Below are 20,074 nucleotides of genomic sequence, written 5' to 3'. Positions count from 1 at the left end.
AGCCAACGATGTGAATATGGTCTATAAATCAAAGGTCAGTACTGATATAAGAACCCAGTCTACCAAAAAAAAATGCTCTCAGGTAGCCTTCCGGCAAAAATTAGGATTAGTGAATAAACACGCTGAGTAGACAAAAGCAGATAAACCCATTCACCACTAAAAGCAGTGACCAAGGGCTGTTGATTACCTTTTTTTTGCTAAAGACCTAATCAATTACCGCATATGTAACGTGATATTTTCAACAAACTAACGTAGTCCGATTGCAAACATACGGATAGATCGATGATGATCAAAGTGATCCGTGTTAATCCCTTCACATATCAACAACACTTGCAACACAGACATGCTCGGAAGACCCGGTGCAGACACAAGAGACAAGTGAAGATAGTCTTATGAGTTGAAGATAACTTATTACGTTACTGTGAGTGCAATGAAAGCTTCCACGACTGAAACCCTGAGCCTGCAGCCTCGACACCTTCCCCTATGAATGAAACATTGAAAAGGGCAGACCCTCAGCGGCACGTGATTGTTGTTTTTAAATTAACATGTTTACACTGTGCCGATTTTCTTGGAAATGAGGACAAGAGGAAATGCTGAGAGGCTGACAGGCCTGGGTTGTTTCAAAGGAGGGGATGCTTAGACGTACGGCAAACCAGCCTTTTATTATACAGGGATATTATAATCATTGATTGGGCTGAGATAAAAACTTACAAATAAGATTACAGTGATTTTTTTTTTTTTAGAATAGTGCTGAAGCAGCTCTGACAATTTTACAAAATAAGTCAGAAGCATCATGCTGTGCTCATTTGCTAACTCTACTCCCACAGTCATTTATGTCTGTAAGCTTGCTTGCAAGTTATACCAACACCATACACAACATGCAGCAAAGTCTGATCTTGTCCACTTTAAAGAACAAAACCCGTCTCACGTAAACACATGCTTTCAGGTTATGCTGTGAGTCTATAAGTTCTCTGGAGGTCAAAGCATAATCACACGTAAGCATGTGTGCCCCTCCTACATGAGATCATAATCTGACACTTGTGTGTCCAGAATAAACGCTGCCAGCTGTTACTGGAGCGAGCTGAACTGCAGAAATGTCAACCCATGTCACCATGAAGCAAAGGAAACCAGCACACGCAGACATAAAGCTCCTCGAACCAGCTGGTTCACAGTCATCACACCTGCTGCCTCAGAAACTTCAAATTGAGAATGTCTCTGAAACTGGGTTATGCACTATATGATATTTAAACAGAAAGCAACACCGACTCTAAACCAAAACTCCAAACTGAAAAACTGCTGTGTGAGACTGAAGTTTGTCCACTGGATTAACTATTTCATAACACTGACCTTCAAAACAAGCATGCAAGAATGAATGAATAGAATGCTACAACAGAGATTAAGGTGAACTGAATAATCCTCTGTTTTATATAATGCGTAGCAGACACCTGTAACACTCATGCTGTACACCTGACACTGAGAAAAGACATGGACGCTACAGGTGGTGTTGCTCCTGTGGCTATCAGCGGTTAAATATCTACCTATATCTCAATAAAGATATGTGTCAATGAAACAGTAGAAAAACCCAGCCTGCTATCCAAGAATGCCCAATCATACATAATTGTGAATTTTAATAGCATTGTTCTTATATAGGAACATTAGGTCACAAAAGCTTACACCTAGCAATAAAACACTGTTCCAGGCCTGGGTCACCTTGCCCATTTTATGGATTACAAAGACAGTCAATAAAACAAAGAGTCACACCACACTGATTATAGCATTAATGATTCTTTAACTTACGCTCCTCACTGTGCAGTGCCTTACCTGGACTAGCACATCGCCCGAGAGCTTGATGGGTCCTAAAAAAACGCAGACATGTTGACTTGATGGTACGGCCACTCTGCAGCTTTACAGCAGAAACCCCGCTGAACACAGGCGCTGAGCAGCTGGCCGCCACAACTCGGAGGAGGCTAGCCATGGTGCACGCACACACACCTGACACTCACACTGCAGGAGGAGCTATAGAGGACAGACAACAGCCCTCCTGGGGAGGAGACATGAAAAGAGAGAGAGAGGGGAGGGTGGTTAGAGGTTAAGAAGAACTGCAGGATGAAACTATGTTGAAGTGAGAGGAAAAAATAAGCATGTTGAATATTTTTCTCGATCCCAGAACTAGAATCCAACTACACACAAGTCAAATCCTTTCACAGAAAACTGTCCTTCCCTTGCACATCAAGGACATGCAAGTGACCGCTGTTTATGCAACAGGTCACATAGCTGCACTAAAATTCAACACCTTATTATGAGTGTGTTGTTTGACTTTGCACTAATAAAGCCACAGAGAACTACAATCACTTATTTTAATTGCAACAAACCAAATGATTCAAAGGCAGTAAACAGCATATGTGGCGTAGTGTGTTTGCTTTAAAAGAAGATAATATGACTGGGATAAACTAGGAGAGGAGGCTGGTGCAGAAGGGTTCAAACTAGACCGCACAGGCTGCAAGCTCTACTGTGCCACTTTTTATGTCTTGAGTAAAGGTTAAAAACATGCACCAATCATTAGTGCAGAGAGTGGCGTTCAAGGGACTCAATGAACTGAGGAATCCTCAATATTTCAAGTAATTTGTCAAGCAAAAAAAATCATATTATTTGCTGGTACACCTTTGTGAGTGGAAAATATAGTTACTGTGTAAACTGCAATCAATACTATTAATTGAGCTGTCCGTAATTTTTTTGTAAAAAGTCTAAAGAGCTAATAACAATTAATGTCTTAGTACACAAAAAACACAAGTGATAAATTATAAACAGCAATCAATACATCATTAAATCTAAATAGAGTCATACAATCATAGCGTAGGCACATTAATGAATATGCCTGCAAACATTTTAAATTAAGTTATTTATTGTTATTTCGTTATTGAATTAGGCTCTCAATCTAGAGTTAAACAGTAGTCAAAATGTAACAGGCCACATATGACCAACAATATTCAAAAACTACCCAAGAAAACCAAACTGTACAACTTCATAAACAAAAAACAGTCATTTGATGTTTACTGATAATTAAGAAGCTCATTAACAATGGGATCTCTCAGTGTTCAGCCTTGGATGTGCATACACTGTTTGGATAATTCATGCTAGACATTTTTTAGTAGTATTATCATTATTATTAGCATTATTGATTTTTCAGGCATTCAGTTGGAGCACAAAAGCTGAGCTGTCCTCAGTAAACCAAGACTGAAGTTAAACAGGCCTGAATGAAACGTGGCAACATAAACGCAAAATGAACTACGTGTATGAATGAATAAATAAACAACAAAGCGTATAAAGGTCGATAAAAGTTAATTGTGGATCATTTAAAGGCAGTAGTTGAGGGTTTGTTTGTTTTTTTAATCTGTAACTACCACGTCATTGAGTTTCAGCTAACATGCAGCTAACAGTTAGCTAAAGATACATAAAAATAACCACCAAGATCGTCATCAAGCTGCTTGGGTCTGCTGCTCTGTGTTCTATGCTTAACCCGCTCTGAGCACCGTTAACCTTTCCACCACCTCGAGAGTCACCAGTAAAACAAAGCCACATATCAATGGCTTCCTTACAATAACAACAACACAGCGGTGTCATTCAACGAATCTGGAGAATAAAAGCTGGTGCATTAGACGCATTTCAGGCGGGCCAGCTCTCACACAGATTCCCCTGCGACTCAAGAGACAACACGGTCACAATCCAGGCTGGCAGCTCGCTTCTCTTTTTGTCTATACGCGTGACAAAATATATAAGGGGGGGGGGGGGGGGGGGGGGGGGGGGGGAAGGAAGCTAACCTGAGCTAACATAAAGCGCGCTAGCTTGCATACAAAGTCATATGGTTCTGATTCATACGTGTAGGCGACGTGTGAGTCAAAAAGGCCCCCTGCACACTCGCAGAAATGCAAACCGAAACAAATGCATGGTGGAAAGCGAGAGTGGAGAGGTTAACGATTGATAACTCGACTGACCTTTGAAGACAGTCCCCGGCTCTGTGCAGCACAGGCGAACTTTGCGACGACCCGGAAGGAGTGAGGAGAAGCGGCCGGCACAGAGACGTGATTGGACCACGGGAGATGCGTCAGAGGATATCAGGCGGCGCATGTTGCGCTGTAACTGTCAGTGTCGTTTCCCTTTCTTTTGTCTTGTCACCGTTTCCTTTTATGCTTTATGATAACTTTTCCACATATTATATGTCATCAGATTTACCGAAAACAGCCTTAATTCAAACGAAAAGTTTCCATATGCTGGAAAAGACTAATGAGCACATTTCGGTAATGTACCTGAAAAATGCATAAAAAAAACGTTGAAGGTGCAACTCTGCATGGCCCCACTGAGGCGCGCTCTACTACAGTTTACTAAATCTGAGGCTCTGCTTGATTCATAGAGTTTATTGTACTGTTTATGTGTTGCTATTCGCATTTGCTTTCACTTCGTGGATAAAGCAGCTCTCAGCCAATACTCTTTCTTTTTGTTCCTCACAGAGGAATTGTTGGTCTCCCCAAAGTAGCACTGAGCCAAAGAGATAGGCTATTGCCAGCTGTGTTTCATTAATGCATGCTCAGTGCTGTGAAAAAGTATATACCCCTTCCTTTCTGCAAATAAAAAGCAGGAAGAGGGCGGATATTTTTTCAAAGCACTGAAAAATGCAATGTATGAGGACCCACTTGTGCTTATATCTCAGGTTACCCCAGAAAGATTCATTCTGAGCTATGAGAAGCCCCATCTACATTTGGAGTAAACATTACAAAATTCACTTTTGCATGGATCTACAGATGCTTACTTGGGGACCTGGATTAAAAAAAAAATACTTAGGGCCAACTTTCAGGGCTGAGACTTGCACTGAGGTTGTTTTAATTGTGTGCGATTCATGTGCATTAATTTGTGCACATGTAACAGTCTCACATAGTCACAAAGCCAGCTATGCAATTTGCATACTTGGCATGCCCACTCTTAATAACTAGGATGTCCTTGCTTTGACCCTCTCTGTGGCCCTACTAGGCATCATATAAGCAGAACAAAAAATTCACGATGTCACAAAGGTAGACATTTGACACAGAGGTCCAATTCATAGGATTTGGTCAATATTAGCGAGGGGCTTTTTTAAGGTGTTTACCTTGAGTTGTTTATCTTTTCAGTAAACCTAGCTGACAATGTTTTTCACAATCCAGACTCCAAAATACTCTTCTATTAGAACAATTTTTTTGTGGACACCAGAAGGTTGGGGGTCCCTGGAGTTTTTTTGTTCATCATGGCAGATCAGTTATCTCAATTTACTATGCATACAAATATATTTGTACAAATTTAAATCTTAAATCTTTTCTCAGTGTTGAGACTGATGTTATATGTGTCCTCCCCCTTGTGATGTCATCATGTGCGACCTCATACTGACCTGAGGCTGTTGTGCATTTGATTATGTTAGCATGTCATTGTAATCTTACATATAAAGCACTAAACTCAACACCTGGGCTTCATTTGGTATGTTGGAGACTGCACAGCTGTATGAAATTCAGCATTCTCGTGCAAAGTGTAATATGAATGGTGCTGTGAAGTCAGCGGAAGGAGGCTTTCACTCTGTTATTCTTGGTCTTAACCCAAAGATATCTCATCATGGTAAATGTAAGCTGGTACACTGTCTGAAATGAAATCTGACATCATGATCGTCTCTTAAATGATGTATTTCCTATGAAAAATCCCATTGTTGTGCTAACGGGGAGGTAAATTCTTACTGTTTTTACCTTTTAACTGTGTATCATTATTACAAAAACTGATACACGACCTGTATTGACACTTAAACAACAAGATAGCAGCTTCTTTATGTGTCTTTGTTTATGCTATTCTTAGCTTCTTTTCTCTCACATTCATTCACTTAAAGCACAGCACATGTAAACAGAACAAATCCTCTATTTCTCATACACAGTGATCATCTGGTTCTCTTTATCAGGACCACAGAGCGGGATGCATTGTGGCTGCACCTGGTTCTCATTGTATTTCATTTCACCCTACAGACAGCTCTTCTAATTGCACTGACAGCCTGCATTCTTCCATTGTCTTTATTTTGTCTCTATTCTCACTAAATTCCATTTTTGAAGTCAAGAAACATGTGCAAGAATATTTAGAATGTCATAATTCTTCAAAACATGTGTTTTTCAGTTCATCTGACAAAAAAATTCTACCTGTTGCACTTCCTCGCTATATGCAGTAGATCCACTAATGATTTGTTACAAATGAAATTACATATAAAATACTAACAATGTGCAGTTTTCATACTTATGTGGATACTTTATTTATATAATATAAAAAATTGCATTTGATTTATCGTACAAAACATTACATATTTGCTTGTTTTGTAGAATAAGGGCAATAATTCTAGAGTAGGCCATTTATAGTCACTAGCCATTTTATTAGGGAAACCTGTTCAACCTCTTTTAATGCAAATATCTAATCGGCCAGTCACATCACATGGTTATCACTGTATTTAGGCAACAGAAGACTCCATTTCTACTGGAACATTCATATGGCAGGATCTGAATCTGGCATAAACAGCCTGAAATGCATGGATCCACCGTGTCAGTTTGAGCTGTTGGCCATGTAATAGCATGCCAGTCATGTCAATGTGGACAAAAAAAAAACTTCAACGCCTTGTTGAATCTACACCACAAAGAATTAAAAGGTGTTCAACCCAGTAGTAGCAATGTTTACCTAATAAAAAGTGCCCAGTAAGTGAACATAACAATAATTACTAAGATCACTACTAAGAATGCTCTAAATATTCTGCAAAACAGAAGATCTGGGGGTTTATAGGTTAAAATTGCAGATATTTCAAGTCAGATTTGTAGGTTTTAATGAGAGGAAGGAGGTTGTAAGCTATCAAGCTTTGTTGTTTTTAAGCTTTGTGAGGTTGGAGAAAGATGAGTGCTTTTACCTGACAGAAGGCTATTGCCCCGTGAGGACATTTGTCTCAGATTGACAATTTTGAACTGGTGTGACCTTTTCTAGACATCGGCATCTGCAGTGTGGTCTTAGTTATTTATGGTAATTGCCTTTTCCCATCACTTAAAAGCTTTGACAATCCTGAACAAATGGCTTTGGTCTGAACTGCCTGAACTTCCCAAAGTTCATGACCTTCACTGTCCTTGCACTTTTTCTGGGAAAACCCCATCTCTCACAAATCATGTGTGCGGTAACAAAGTTTGTGATTAAAGTTCATTCTTTTGTCTGACAGATAGTGACATATGTGTAAATCAAACATGCTGAATACAATGAAATTTCATCTGGTGAAGAGATTCAAACCAAAGACAATGTGTGGCACCAATTATGCAACAATGACTATTTTTTGTGGCGTGTGTGTGTAATAGTATGGTAGTGTGTGGGACAGAGAGGGAGAGAGAGTTTTCTGGGAGAAAATGCTTTGAAGTTGCAGAAAATTCCAGGAGTTTCCTGTTAAAGGGGTCTGGGATTTAATTCGATCCAGGAGTGTGTATCTGTGTGTAAGGAGAGGAGTGTCTCTCGAGTCAGTTTCTCTGCTGCAGAGAGGCGTTAACAACACGATAGTCTTTGCTTTTCTCTTTCCTTTACAGATTCACCATTTTTCACCATAAAGCCTTCAGTGGAGCGTTGAACTGGGATTCAAGCTATTGTTTTATTAACTGGATACTTTTTTTTCCTTTTTTAAAATAACTGCACATCACTTCTAAACAAGTGGCAAATCCTAGTCTGTTACAGAGGCAACACTGCTGACTAAGACCTAGCGGTGGTGAAAGCAACACTGCACATATGTATTTTTTCTTCAGATGAGGATTTATGAGCTGCTAAGCAGTTCCAGCTGATCGCCAGACCAATTTATTTGCAACATCAGTGAGGATGTCTCAGTTTTTTACCTCACGCTATCTGTTGCTGATTGCAGCTTTGTGGAGCCTCAACAACCTGGGTTTGCTGGCTGCATGGCAGGGCTTCGGTGACGGTAGGCCAAAGGAACTGTTGGACCCAAATGTACGAGACTGGGGAGACTACTCAGACCTTCCTCCTGGAATTGAACATGGATTAGGGCTGGAAGAAAGCAGAGAAGATGGATATGACAGAAAAGTTGGAGAGTCATCATCAAGCTTGGCTCCAGAGATGGATTTCCTGGCTGACTTTGCAGGTAAGAGCAACTCATTGACCAGCAGATGTTCCTGTTCTTATGTCCCCACAGTCACCGATTTTTCCCTTGCAGGTAAAAAGCGTCTGTGGGTGATAACAGCTCCATCCCACAGTGACCAATATCTTCGTATGATGGAGAAACAGCTAGAAGAAATGGAGCAAGTACTTCTCTGCAATTTATTCTGATACATACACATTATTTACTCTTTTTTCAGATTTAAAAAAAATTAAAACTAGCTGCTTATCCATCAATTTTTACTTGTTTTATTTGATTGTTTCTTTCTCTGCCTTACTCAGAAAGGCCTGAACTGCCATTTAGCAGAAAGAGATACGTACATTGTAACTATCATTCAAAATGCTATGATGGAGGGACGGATCCAGAAAACAACTTTTCAAGGAGATGCCACAGTCGAGAACCTGGACCCTGACACGGTTACCAAACTGCTACACTACCTGGAGCTTACCAGCCAAGTAACCAGTGTGCCATAAACTGTGTGATTCATTTCAAACTCTTGGCAACATATAAAAAAGTTATTGCCTTTTTAATTCTTTTTTAAACTGAAATGGTTCTTGGTGGTTTACTAGTTGATGTGCTTCTGATTTGTGTTGAACACCAATCATGTCAGGAGCAAAAGTTCACCATGCTGGTTATAAAGAAGAACCTACAGGTCAGCGAGCGCTTCCCTTATCCGGTCCGTGTCGAGGCCGTTTTGGAGGTCATCGATCAGTTCCCCATGAGGAAGCTGGAGAAGATGACCAGAAAAGGATCTCATCTCAGGTTTCACTACCTTACTTTTATTTTTATGTGATGACTAATTTTAAAGGTGCTATATATGATGATCATGCTTCCTTTTCAGCTGTACACCGTGAAATGTTTGTCCTGTTTAGCATCAATAATCCATTTTCTTCCACTTACACAGTTCAGGGTCATAGAGGTGTGGAGCCTATCCCAGCGGTCATGGAGTGACAGCCAGGATATACCCTGGACATATTGCCAGTATATTGCAGGGCTAGCAGAGAGAGTGAGACAACAATTTACTCTGACATGCACACCTATGGTCAAGTCAACATCACAAATTAAATTAATGTAATATTTCTGAGCTTTGAGAGGAACGTGTCAGAAAGTTTGCCAAACAGTCCTAGAGAGGCTCCTGCAGTGAATTCAGAAACAATAAGTACAGAAGAGTCACAAAATGTGCAAGGATATTTGTACCCAGTGCAAAACAATTATATACAAGAGTTTCAGAGATTTTTAGACCATTATATGGCGTATGCACACAAATAAGACTAGCAGTTACAGAGACTGAGTAACAGTTGTCCTCCTTCCACCTGGAGGCTGCTGAGTAGTTGATGCAGGAAAAGAAAAGTCTCATTAGTTTATCTGGTCACTTAAGTGTATGACCGCCTTGCATTCCCTGTCTGATGATGAAATTGACGTCACTCAGATCAGAGTAGTCTCTAGCAGACTCAAGAACACAGAAACTATAACTCACCTACAAGCAGTTGGGAACTAGCTTAAGTCAAACTCACTTCTGAGAGACTGAATTAACTACCAATGGGAAAGAAGGATACTATGGACTAATAAGGTTGGAAAATATGCAAGACTAATCTACACAACCAGAATATGGGATGTCAAATGCAGCAACTGACAAAGCGATCGGGAACAAGTGAAGCGATTCATTGGTGAGCAGGACGTTATTCCATGGGCAGTATCTGCTCACCAGACTTCCTGCTAAATAACTCCCCCTCATTTTATTTTATTGTATTTTTTTTTTTTTTTTTTTACAATGGCCGACACTTACGTTCATCAGTTTAAAAAAAAACGATGATTAAAAACAGATAAAGATTTCATAGTTTTCCAAGTGAACACACATGTGAATTTTTTTGTTTTCTATGCCATGTTTTAGATGTAAAACCACCAAAAAGAAGATTGTGAAAAAAAGAAAAAAGATGACACTTAGTCCTCAGAGGAGAGGAAATGTGACTTCTGTGGTGCCATTACAAAGAAGACCACCTTTGGACAAAAAAGCTGCTCTGAGGAGTAAGATCCAGGATATACTGAGTGGTCGGTCAAGGTTTGTAATTCGTAAGCCGTCTACAATGAGAAAGCCTTCGAGCAACAATGATCCCATTAATTCTAAAGTACAGGAGAAAACAAGGGTGACAAGTCCTCCATCTGTTTCAAGGAGCAATGAGGAAGTAAAGAAAAACAGGTAATGTCTTTTTAAGTTTGTATGTTTTGTTAGACTTTGAAACAGAGTGAAGAGTATGCCTTTGAATGTTTTGATTTGTGTTCACATCTGGTATTTCTTGCCTCCTCTTCTGCTTACAGCACATAAATACTGTTTTTAGTGCTGGATGGACATCAAAGTGACTTTTTTATATATTGTATTGCAGCACTCATCCATCTGTGGAAGAAGGAAAGAAAAGAAATGTAGAGAAAAATAATGGAGATAAAACTGGGCAGAGTGGAAAGGAGAACAAAAAGGAAAAACAGGGGTCTAAGAAAAAAGGCAAAGGGAAAAAAGGAAAGAAAAGAAAAGGAAGGGGGAAAAAGTCCAACAGAGAGGCAAGTGAGAAGGATAAAACAGCGCTGAAGGAGTTTTTGGACAGTTTAAAGGGGACAAGAAGGTTGATGGTAAGACCTTTTGTCTAATCGTTGCACTTCTCTTTGCCTCCAGATTGTTAATGAATTTAAATCATGTATTTTCACGGCTGTACCTGAACCAGTCTTCATGTTTTTGTTTTGCCTCATACAAGGTGATCTCAACACCCAACAGAGAGGCAACACTGTACATCCAGCAGACTGAGGAGAATGAGAAGTATCGCTGTGAACTCGCTATGAGGAAGATCACAGTGGCAACCATTACTGGACAGGGAAGTGATGGCACACTTATAATTCAGCACTACCACCTAGGTAGGAAGGGTTTTTACCTTTTTTGGCGGCTGTGTGATGTTGCCAGTTATGTATTCGCATTTCAACATTTGTTTAGGTTCTCTTCATGAATGCTGTTAAAACTACAAATCCTCTCAGGGTTCACTGAACCAACACACATTTGGTTTTGTTTTGTTTTTTACTAACATGCAACCAAAGGCAAATATGGTGCTTCCTAGAAACTGAACAGTAACAAAATTGTCCGTGAGTAAGGTATTGACCTATTGCCAGCTATTTTAGCATGCTAACAATAGCTAATGGTAAAATACACAGACTGTTTATAAGCCTTAAGGTTGTTAGTAAAGAGATAGCCATCTTGGTATACGCCTTATGCGTGTACAGACATGAATTATTAATTAATTAATTTTAACCTTTGGTCTGAAGTCTGTTTTTAGACACACTAACCCTGCGCATGAATGTCATAGTCAATCTGATATTTCAGTTTTTTGTTTTTTTGTTTTCAGTTATTGAGGGTGACAGTTTGGGTCTTCTTCCACATAGTGATAACACATCTGAATGACACATACTTACAGTCATTTAAGTTAATTATCTTGGAATCTGCAGTTGTTTAGAATTGGCTTCAAAAGGTCTTCTTAATCTAAGTTTCCTATTGTCTTTATTTGATCTTGACTGAGTTTGTTGGACTTTCTCATTGTTCTGAATATTGGTCAATCTGATTAGTGGCATCAAACAAATTCTTTTTATTCTGGAAAAGAGAAACTACTAGTTGTAGTCAATCAAGAACCTAATAGGTCTTGGCCTTGTCAAGTTAAGACAATGTAGAACCTTCAGCACCAGTTACGCTGAAAAGCCCTCAACTGCCATGACATTCATGGCCATGATGAATGTATGTAAACTTTTGAACACAATTGTTTGTGGACTTGCTTTTGAAGAACTGCTGTTTTGAGCCTTGGATTAATATTTTAGCCCAACTCCCATATGTCACCATATTGGTACATCATTTATTAATAACATATGGTTGAAGGTAAAGTAAGGCAGTTCAACTTCAGACGGACATAAATTATCCCTCAGTCACATAGGCCTAGAGATGTGGCATAGCAACCTCCCATCCTCCCGAAAAAAATGTGTATTCCATGATTGGGTCGAGAGTGGTTGCTAGAAGTTGTACAGAATGCGCTGAAACTAAAACCTCCTTGTGATCACTGTGGTAGTAGAGTTGCTGCAATGACAACATCTTCAATGCAAACTGTTATCAACCAAAGGAATCATAAGGAGAGTTTTGGTGCAGCACCATATTCCTCTTTGCCACCAACGTCACCAAGCGATTGCAAAAACTTACCAACCATCAGGGCATATATATTTTCCCCAGGAAAAATATATATGCTAGAGGGTTGCCAGAGGGTCCCCAGAGGGTTGCCAGAGGGTTGCCAGAGGGTCACCGTCAATCTATAGACCTGCAGGACTGGATATTTAAACATGCATTAAGTGATTAGAGAATGCACATTTTTATCTGGAGACTGGTCTGTAGACCTGTGTGAGTGGGGGCCTTACTGAACCAAATTTAATGCTAACCTAATCCAGTCAATGTGCGTTGAGACATTTAACTCAAAACTACAAAGTTCAGCCTCAGTATGACGCTGAATACAAAATCAAGAGCACAACAAAGTCAGTGAAATTCATCATCAGGGAACTAACCCATACAATACACAGTTCCCATCAGCCATAAAAAAGCAGATAGTATCTAATAAAGTGAAGTGGTTTAGTCAGTATAACATAAACAGCTCAGGTTTACTGCTAAGCAAAACGTAGTAGTTCTCTGAACTTGTGTACCAGGAAGTAACAGTTTAATTTTGCACTGCGGAATGTAGTAAATGTTTAGTTTAACTTTTACACTGTGATACTGCAGTAGTTACATTTTAACAGTTAACACAGTAGTCCCTTTCCACAAGAGGACTTGGTGAATATACACAGCCAAACAAAAGCCCTGTGTAATTACTGTCTTCAAGTTCACACATCGTTCAGAGACACTGATTTAACACTGTGGGATATAGTGGTTATAATTACTGTTTTTGTTGCATGCACTGTAATGTGTACTTGGTATTTTCTCTAACATCTGTGTGTGCACACATTGATTTATATCCTTTGTATGTATGTTCTCCAGATTCAGAGCCTCCACTTAGTGGCCAAGCAGAGCACTTCTTGGATTTAGGGGCCATCTCTCTGCTGAGGGCAGAGCTCAGCCTGTCGTCGCCCGACCTCTTTTCAATGACTGTCACAGATTATGACATCAAGGCCAGTGTAAGAAAATCTCACCTGAGCTTTCCAAGTTTGGCCTTTTCTTGCTTATTTGGCTTTCTGATAGCAGATAAGTTTAGAGATTAAAAGGACAGCACACTCATATTTCAAAACCATTGCAATATTTGAACTTCAAGTAACCCATCGAGGAACCCATTATTTAACCAGGCAAAGATGGGACTTTGATGTTCATAGCAACAAATATTTCTGGCACAACTTCACCTACTTCCAGGGTGCATGGAGAAGACAAAGTTCTGATGACTCCAGCAACACTTAAAGTGATCGGGAACAACTTTATTATGTGACCAAGTGTTGGTCACTTAATAACTTTGACATTCACCAAAAATGAAAAAAAAATGTAAATAATACAGTTGTATCGCAATACATTTTCCTTGTTGTTTAGTTGCTTATGTATGCCCATAAAGACTAAAGATCTAATCCCTCACCTGCTCTTATCCTTCCCCCCCAGAGAGTCTTTGAGGCTCCACCATCAAGCCAGGCTTTGTTTGACTACATTGACAACTTTCCCTCGAGGAACCGAGAAAAAGAGAAGGAAAGAAAGAATCCACCAGCGTGCTCTAAAGACATGGGACAGCCTGCAGTAGAAAACCCACTGCTCAGGTAATATAATTAATGTGTTTTTATTGCAGTGAGCACCATCCACTAAGACCAAAACAAGCTCTAAATAAATTTGAAGATTGCTGTAAACAGGGTCAGCATATTTTGGTCTCTCCGTCACCTTAAATTATCAACAGTGAAAAAACCCATGTGGTTACAGCAACCTTTTTTTAGTGGAGCGTGGATCTCTGAAGCTTTCACAGTCCAATCTCCTATCTTTATCTTAAATCATGTAATTATTCTTCATATTTGTCTTTATTGATTCCTGTGTGAGTTTATGTTTGTTTCTATTTTTTTTAACACAAATCATGATATAAAGTGTAGCATAATTCAAATTTGAAAACTGAGTAAAAGTATGATTGAATCTATGGTCTTCCATTTTATAGAAGGTGGTCTAATGATTGAATGAAACTGACAGGCATCCAAGTTTAAATCTATATTTTTCATTTCTAGGTTCATTTCTAAAAGGAGACTGCTGCTCATCTCTGCTCCCTCTGAGGATGACTATTTGTTTCAGCAGCAGCTCTCTGCTGTCAGAGGACAGGAATGTCCCCTGGGTACGTGTTTTAAAAGACCTGCGGTAACAAGGAAGTGTTACAAGGAAGCCAGAAGTCAGACATGGGTAGATTTGTCATTGTTGTGAAATTTGGACCTGAAAAGGCATACCATTAAACAAAACTGTACGGATCATGACAGAATCAAACAATGAATATTATAATATGAAATTAGTGTATTAAAAATGTTATACATTTATAAAATTGTGCGGTACGAGAGCCATATTATTTGAAATATATAACCATAGCTAGACAGGCGCTTAGCTAAATAGGTTCATCGACACAAAAGCATTTCTTTGTCTTTATAAAAAAGGATCGTTTTGATTATCTGTGCTGAATGTGTCCCTTTTAATGAGTCTAAATGTGTTTCTCAGGTATTCGTCACTTTGCCATGCTAAAGCTGATAGGAGCGGAAGAAAAAGCATCAGGAACTGTTGAGTTATTTCCCTTAAATGGTATGTCATGGTTCCAGGTGTATGAGATGTAATGGAGCATACACGTTTGAAATCATTAGTAATATTGTATATTTTAAGGTAGGTAGTTTAATAAACATTTTGGGTTAAGAGCAGATTCTTTGTTAAAAAAAAAAAAAAGATGGATGTGGCTTGCGTGATCTCACCTGTTTTGTGGACTCCAAAAGGCTACATCTGTCAACCAAAGGAAGCGTGTAGCTGAGGAAGACACATTCAGTATTTATATTCTATCATGCTGTCACTACTGCTAACCTTTTGCCACATGTAGATATGTGGTTTGGCCTGAACAGAGATGCAGTTGGCAGGTGTAGTTTGTAAGTAGTAAGTAAGTAAGTAAACTTTATTTATATAGCACCTTTCACAGACATATGTCACAAAGTGCTTTACAAGGTAAAAACATAATACAGTCATAAAATACACCATGAAAACCCTGGTCTAATTAAAAGCTTTTTGAAATAAAAATGTCTTTAGCTGCTTTTTGAAGGTCTCCACTGAGTCCAAACCCCGTAGAAATAGGGGAAGTGCATTCCACAATCTGGGTGCAACAGCTTGGAAAGATCGGTCCCCTCGGGTTTTAAAACGAGTGTGGGGGACCACTAAAAGATTTTGGTTTGCTGACCTCAGGTTACAAGTGGAGGTATGTGTATGAATCAGATCAGCAATGTAGGGGGGTGCCTGTCTCTGTAATGCTCTAAAAGTTAAAACTAGAATTTTAAAATGGAACCTGAATCTGATTGGTAGCCAGTGCAGCGACTTTAACACAGGGGTCATATGAGCACCCTTGTTCGAGCGGGTCAGTAGCCTCGCTGCAGAGTTTTGAACAACCTGTAGGCAGGATAGCCCTTTCATGTTTAGACAAGTAAACAGGCTGTTACAGTAGTCAAGTCTTGTAGAGATAAAAGCATGTATTATCATCTCGAGTTCACTTGTTGACACGATGGATCTAAGTTTAGAAATGTTCCTCAGGTGAAAAAAGCAGGTTCTTACTGTCTGATTTAGATGTCCCTCCAAAGAAAAAGCTTCATCAAAAATGACACCCAAGTTTCTAAGGTTATGTTTCTGGGAGGAACCTAGGTCACCCAGTCGCCGTTTAATATCAGGTATTGCACTGCCTGGTGCAATAATCAAAGTTTCTGTTTTGTCTGGGTTTAGCTGTAAGCAGTTATTGTTCAACCATTGTTTAATGTTGGTTAAACAGTCAATCAGATTGGAGAGCTTATGAGCTTCAGCAGGCTTAAATGAATAATATAGCTGAATATTGTCAGCAAAAAGATGGTAAGATACTTCAGGAAACTGCTGTATTATCTGACTTAAAGGAAGAATGTATATTAAAAACAGAATAGGTCCCAGCACAGAGCACTGAAGAACTCCACACAACAACTCTGTAGATTCCGACATGATCTGGTTTGCAGACACACTAAAACTCCTTTCAGATATATAAGATGAAAACCAGTCTAAAACAGAGCCAGACATCCCAACCAGGTCTCTCAGTCTGTTTATCAGGATGGTATGGTTGACTGTATCAAAGGCTGAGGTAAGGTCTAACAAGACTAGGACTGTGTATTCTCCGGAGTCTGCTGACATCATAATATCATTAGTTACTTTCAGTAGTGCTGTCTCAGTGGAATGCAATTTACGGAACCCAGATTGAAAACGGTCATGGATGTTATATTTCTCCAAGTATGCCGTAAGGTGGACAGCTACTGCCTTCTCAAGGAGTTTTGACATAAATGGGAGTTTGGAGATAGGTCTTAAATTTTGAAGTAGTGTTGGGTCCAGGTTGGGTTTTTTGAGCCTTAGTTCCACAATGGCATGTTTAAAAATGCTGGGGAACACCCCAGTCTGAAGAGAAACATTAAAAAGGTTCACAACCCAAGGACCAATGGTGTCAAAGGCATTAATAAAAAGCTTAGTGGGGATAATGTCTGAGGGGCTTGAGGATGGCTTCATTTTGTCAACCAGGGCTGCTATTTCCTCATATGTTACAGTTGTAAAAGTTGACCAGGAGTACAAAGGGAGTGCCTGACTCGGAGAACAAGAAAGCTTTGGGGAAATTTTAGCATTGACGTCGTTAATCTTATCAACAAAAAATCGGAGGAGTTTATTACTATCTACTTTAGAGTGTACATCTAAAGGTACCACATCTGGGGAGACAATAGCACTAACTTTGTCAAAAAGAAACTTGGGATTTCTCTTGTTTTTTGTTATGAGCCCAGAAAAATTTTCAGATCTAACAGTTTTCACTGTGTCATTTAAGGAGAGCATGAGATCTCGAAGATGGAGCCTATGTACGTCAAGTTTGGTTTTCTTCCATAGTCGTTCTATTTTGCGGCATATTCTCCTTAAGTTTAAGATAGTCTCATTTATCTTCTTTTGTAAAGCCGAGCTTGTTTTAATAGGTGCCACTTGATCCAAAATGGATGTGCATTCCCTATTAAAAGACTGAATAAGAACATTTACATCGTTTCCGGTAAAAAGTGGAGACCTGTCAAACATAATGGAGAACCTCTCAGCAGTAGTCTCAGTTATTATGCGTCTATGAGTTTTTAACTTCACAGGCATCTGTTTAGAGCTAAAATTAAGTTCAACAAAGATACAGTTATGGTCACTCAAATGTACATCCTCAGCAAACACATTGCCAATGCTGAGGCCCAAGGAAAAAGCAAGGTCCAAGGTATGGCCTTTTAAATGGGTTGGACCAGAGACATGTTGGACAAAGTTAAAAGACTCAGATATAGATAGAAGTTCAGCTGCAGAGTTAGATGAGGCATCATCAATATGAATGTTAAAATCCCCAAGAATTAAAACTTTCTCCAGCTTGATAATAGAAGATAAGAAGTCCATAAAATCCTTTAAGAACTCAGTAGCAGGGCCAGGAGGGCGATAGACTAAGACACAATAAAAGATGTTCGTAGAGCCCACCTTAATTGTTTGCGACTCAAAGGAAGAATAGTTTTCAGTTTGCATACCTCTGCAGATGAAACTGTCCTTAAAGACAACGGCAAGACCTCCACCACGGCGACCTAAACGGGGGGGCGCCCAAGTAAGAGCAGTCTGCAGGACGCAGTTCGTTTAGGTGAACAAATTCGCCATCCCTCTGCCATGTTTCGGTGAGAAACAGAAAGTCCAGGCTTTTCCTTGTGAAGAGCTCATTCAGAGAGAAGGATTTGTTTGCGATGGAGCGGGCGTTCAAGAGCGCAATCCGATTAAAAGCTGGTAGCGCAGGTTTCCCATCAGCTTGTCGGAGTGGAATTGACAGCAAACACCGTGTCCGCACGCGAGGTCTCCAGCAGCGCCACGGAACCGGCGGGGCCAACCACCGGTTGTGCGATGCGGGCTGTGAGGGCGCAGTGGTGGGGGGATAATCGGCAAAATCCAGAGCATCAGATGGGCAGGATCCACGCTGTAGTGGCTGCAAGTACGTGTTTCCAATCAAATCCGGAAGGGTAACTGGTAGCAGAAACCGGGGACGCCTCCAGACGAGTCGGGAGATCTCCGATCTGTAGGCTCGTCTGATGTGTACCTGGATGCCGGCCCTACAGCCTTTGGCAGAGAGAAAACAGTTTCTACATCAGTGGTGGGGAACTCTAGGCCTGAAGTGCCGGTGTCCTGCAGGTTTTAGATCTCACCCTGGGTCAACACACTTGAATCAAATGATTGGTTAATTACCAGGCCTCTGGAGAACTTCAAGCCATGTTAAGGAAGAAATGTAGCCATTTTAATCAGCTGTGTTGGATCAAGGACACATCTAAAACCTGCAGGACAAAGTTTATTTTTGCTGAAAAGTCGAGCATTTTAACATAGAAGTAAATGGACTGATTCTTATATAGCGCTTTTCTACTCTCCCGGAGTACTCAAAGCGCTCTATACAACATGCCTCATTCACCCAATCACATTCTCACAAGCACTTTATCTATACTTAGTGCTTTCTAACGACATTCATACACATTCATACTCCGATGGATGCATCGGAGAGCAAGTTGGGGTTAGTATCTTGCCCAAGGATACTTGACATGCAGACTGGAGGAGCCAGTGATCGAACCACCGACCTTCCGATCAGTAGGTGACCTGCTCTACCTCCTGAGCTACAGCCACCCCACAAGTATATGGGACTCTCTCCCTTTTGGAGCCTAGAGGAAATGCTTTTGAAAGTTTTGTTTTGACTGTGGTTTTAAGGTTGAGCTGTCATAAGATTTTATCTAATCTAAACGAATCTGGGTTATCCTAGTTTTCGTTTCTTTCGCTTTTCACTGTTTTGTGTAATTTAAATGACTTCCATTCTGTCATCCTTCCCCCAGGTCGCAGTCAGACTGAGGTTGAGTCATTGACACCTCACTTGGTCAACAGTATGAGGGAACAGCTAAAGATCGATAAGGACTATTTCAGCATGGTGGTTGTGGGGAAGGATGGTGACCCCAAAACATGGTTTCCATCACCTATGTGGTCCCTGGATAACATCTACGACCTGGTGGACTCTATGGAGCTCCGCCTCCAGGAGGAGAAGCTGCAGAAGAGGCTGGGGATTCACTGCCAGGAGGACAGAGGAAGAGGCGGCAACGAGCAGGAACACTCCCACGGATACAATGTAGAGAGGGCAGAGATAATGCACTTCTACAGCCAATCGGAGGAATAATGACAAAAAAAGAGGAAGAAGCGATTATCTACCTAAATTTTTTAATATGAAACAAAAAGTATCAACATGTGGATTTGACTTGAGCCAATAATTGGCTTATGAGTCCAAAACTGGACTCATAAGAATCAATAAAGTTGATGTATAGATGATGATCTGCTGGATCTTACAATAATAAGCTGGATATTTTACAAGAAATAAATACAATTGAAAAGATAAGCAGACAACAATGGCGTGGTCTTATTCAAGCATTTCAACTGCCCTTTAAAAAAGCAGTTTTCTCTTTGACTTCATATGTAAAAAGGGAAGAAAGTAATTTCAAGACAGAGCAGACGGTGCTTTTTACTAATATGTCTGTCTAGACCTTTCAAACACATCCACTGTGCAAGTACAAAAAAGGAAATGTTCTCTACTGAAATATGCCGATACTAAAACGAACAAAGTA

The 20,074-nt window shown here is 40.0% G+C and overlaps 2 protein-coding genes across 2 annotated transcripts in view; one reads left to right on the top strand and one right to left on the bottom strand.

Annotated features, from left to right (window-relative positions):
* The window catches only part of nnt (nicotinamide nucleotide transhydrogenase), a 37,053-nt gene extending 33,010 nt beyond the window's left edge, over nucleotides 1-4,043 (bottom strand). Inside the window, exons 1-2 of the mRNA XM_006788786.3 lie at nucleotides 3,993-4,043; nucleotides 1,822-2,041 (exon numbers count right to left, since the gene is read on the bottom strand). Coding sequence (XP_006788849.2) covers nucleotides 1,822-1,975 — 154 coding nt within the window. The 5' untranslated portion in view covers nucleotides 1,976-2,041; nucleotides 3,993-4,043. The remainder of the gene's footprint in view (nucleotides 1-1,821; nucleotides 2,042-3,992) is intronic.
* Nucleotides 4,044-7,468: 3,425 nt separating this feature from the next.
* Nucleotides 7,469-19,815, top strand: ccdc80l2 (coiled-coil domain containing 80 like 2). Its single transcript, XM_006788785.3, has 12 exons — nucleotides 7,469-8,164; nucleotides 8,237-8,325; nucleotides 8,461-8,634; nucleotides 8,790-8,941; nucleotides 10,071-10,376; nucleotides 10,561-10,801; nucleotides 10,924-11,080; nucleotides 13,221-13,357; nucleotides 13,824-13,975; nucleotides 14,426-14,529; nucleotides 14,901-14,981; nucleotides 19,298-19,815. Exons 1-12 carry the CDS (start codon nucleotides 7,885-7,887, stop codon nucleotides 19,630-19,632), a joined length of 2,208 nt encoding a protein of 735 aa, XP_006788848.2. The 5' UTR covers nucleotides 7,469-7,884; the 3' UTR covers nucleotides 19,633-19,815.
* Nucleotides 19,816-20,074: the final 259 nt, after the last annotated feature.

This window comes from Neolamprologus brichardi, chromosome 7 (assembly GCF_056152115.1).
Source record: "Neolamprologus brichardi isolate AB-2024 chromosome 7, ASM5615211v1, whole genome shotgun sequence".
NCBI lineage: Eukaryota > Metazoa > Chordata > Actinopteri > Cichliformes > Cichlidae > Neolamprologus > Neolamprologus brichardi.
Note: the sequence above shows the minus strand (reverse complement) of the source record. Positions and strands in the feature narration are given on the sequence as shown.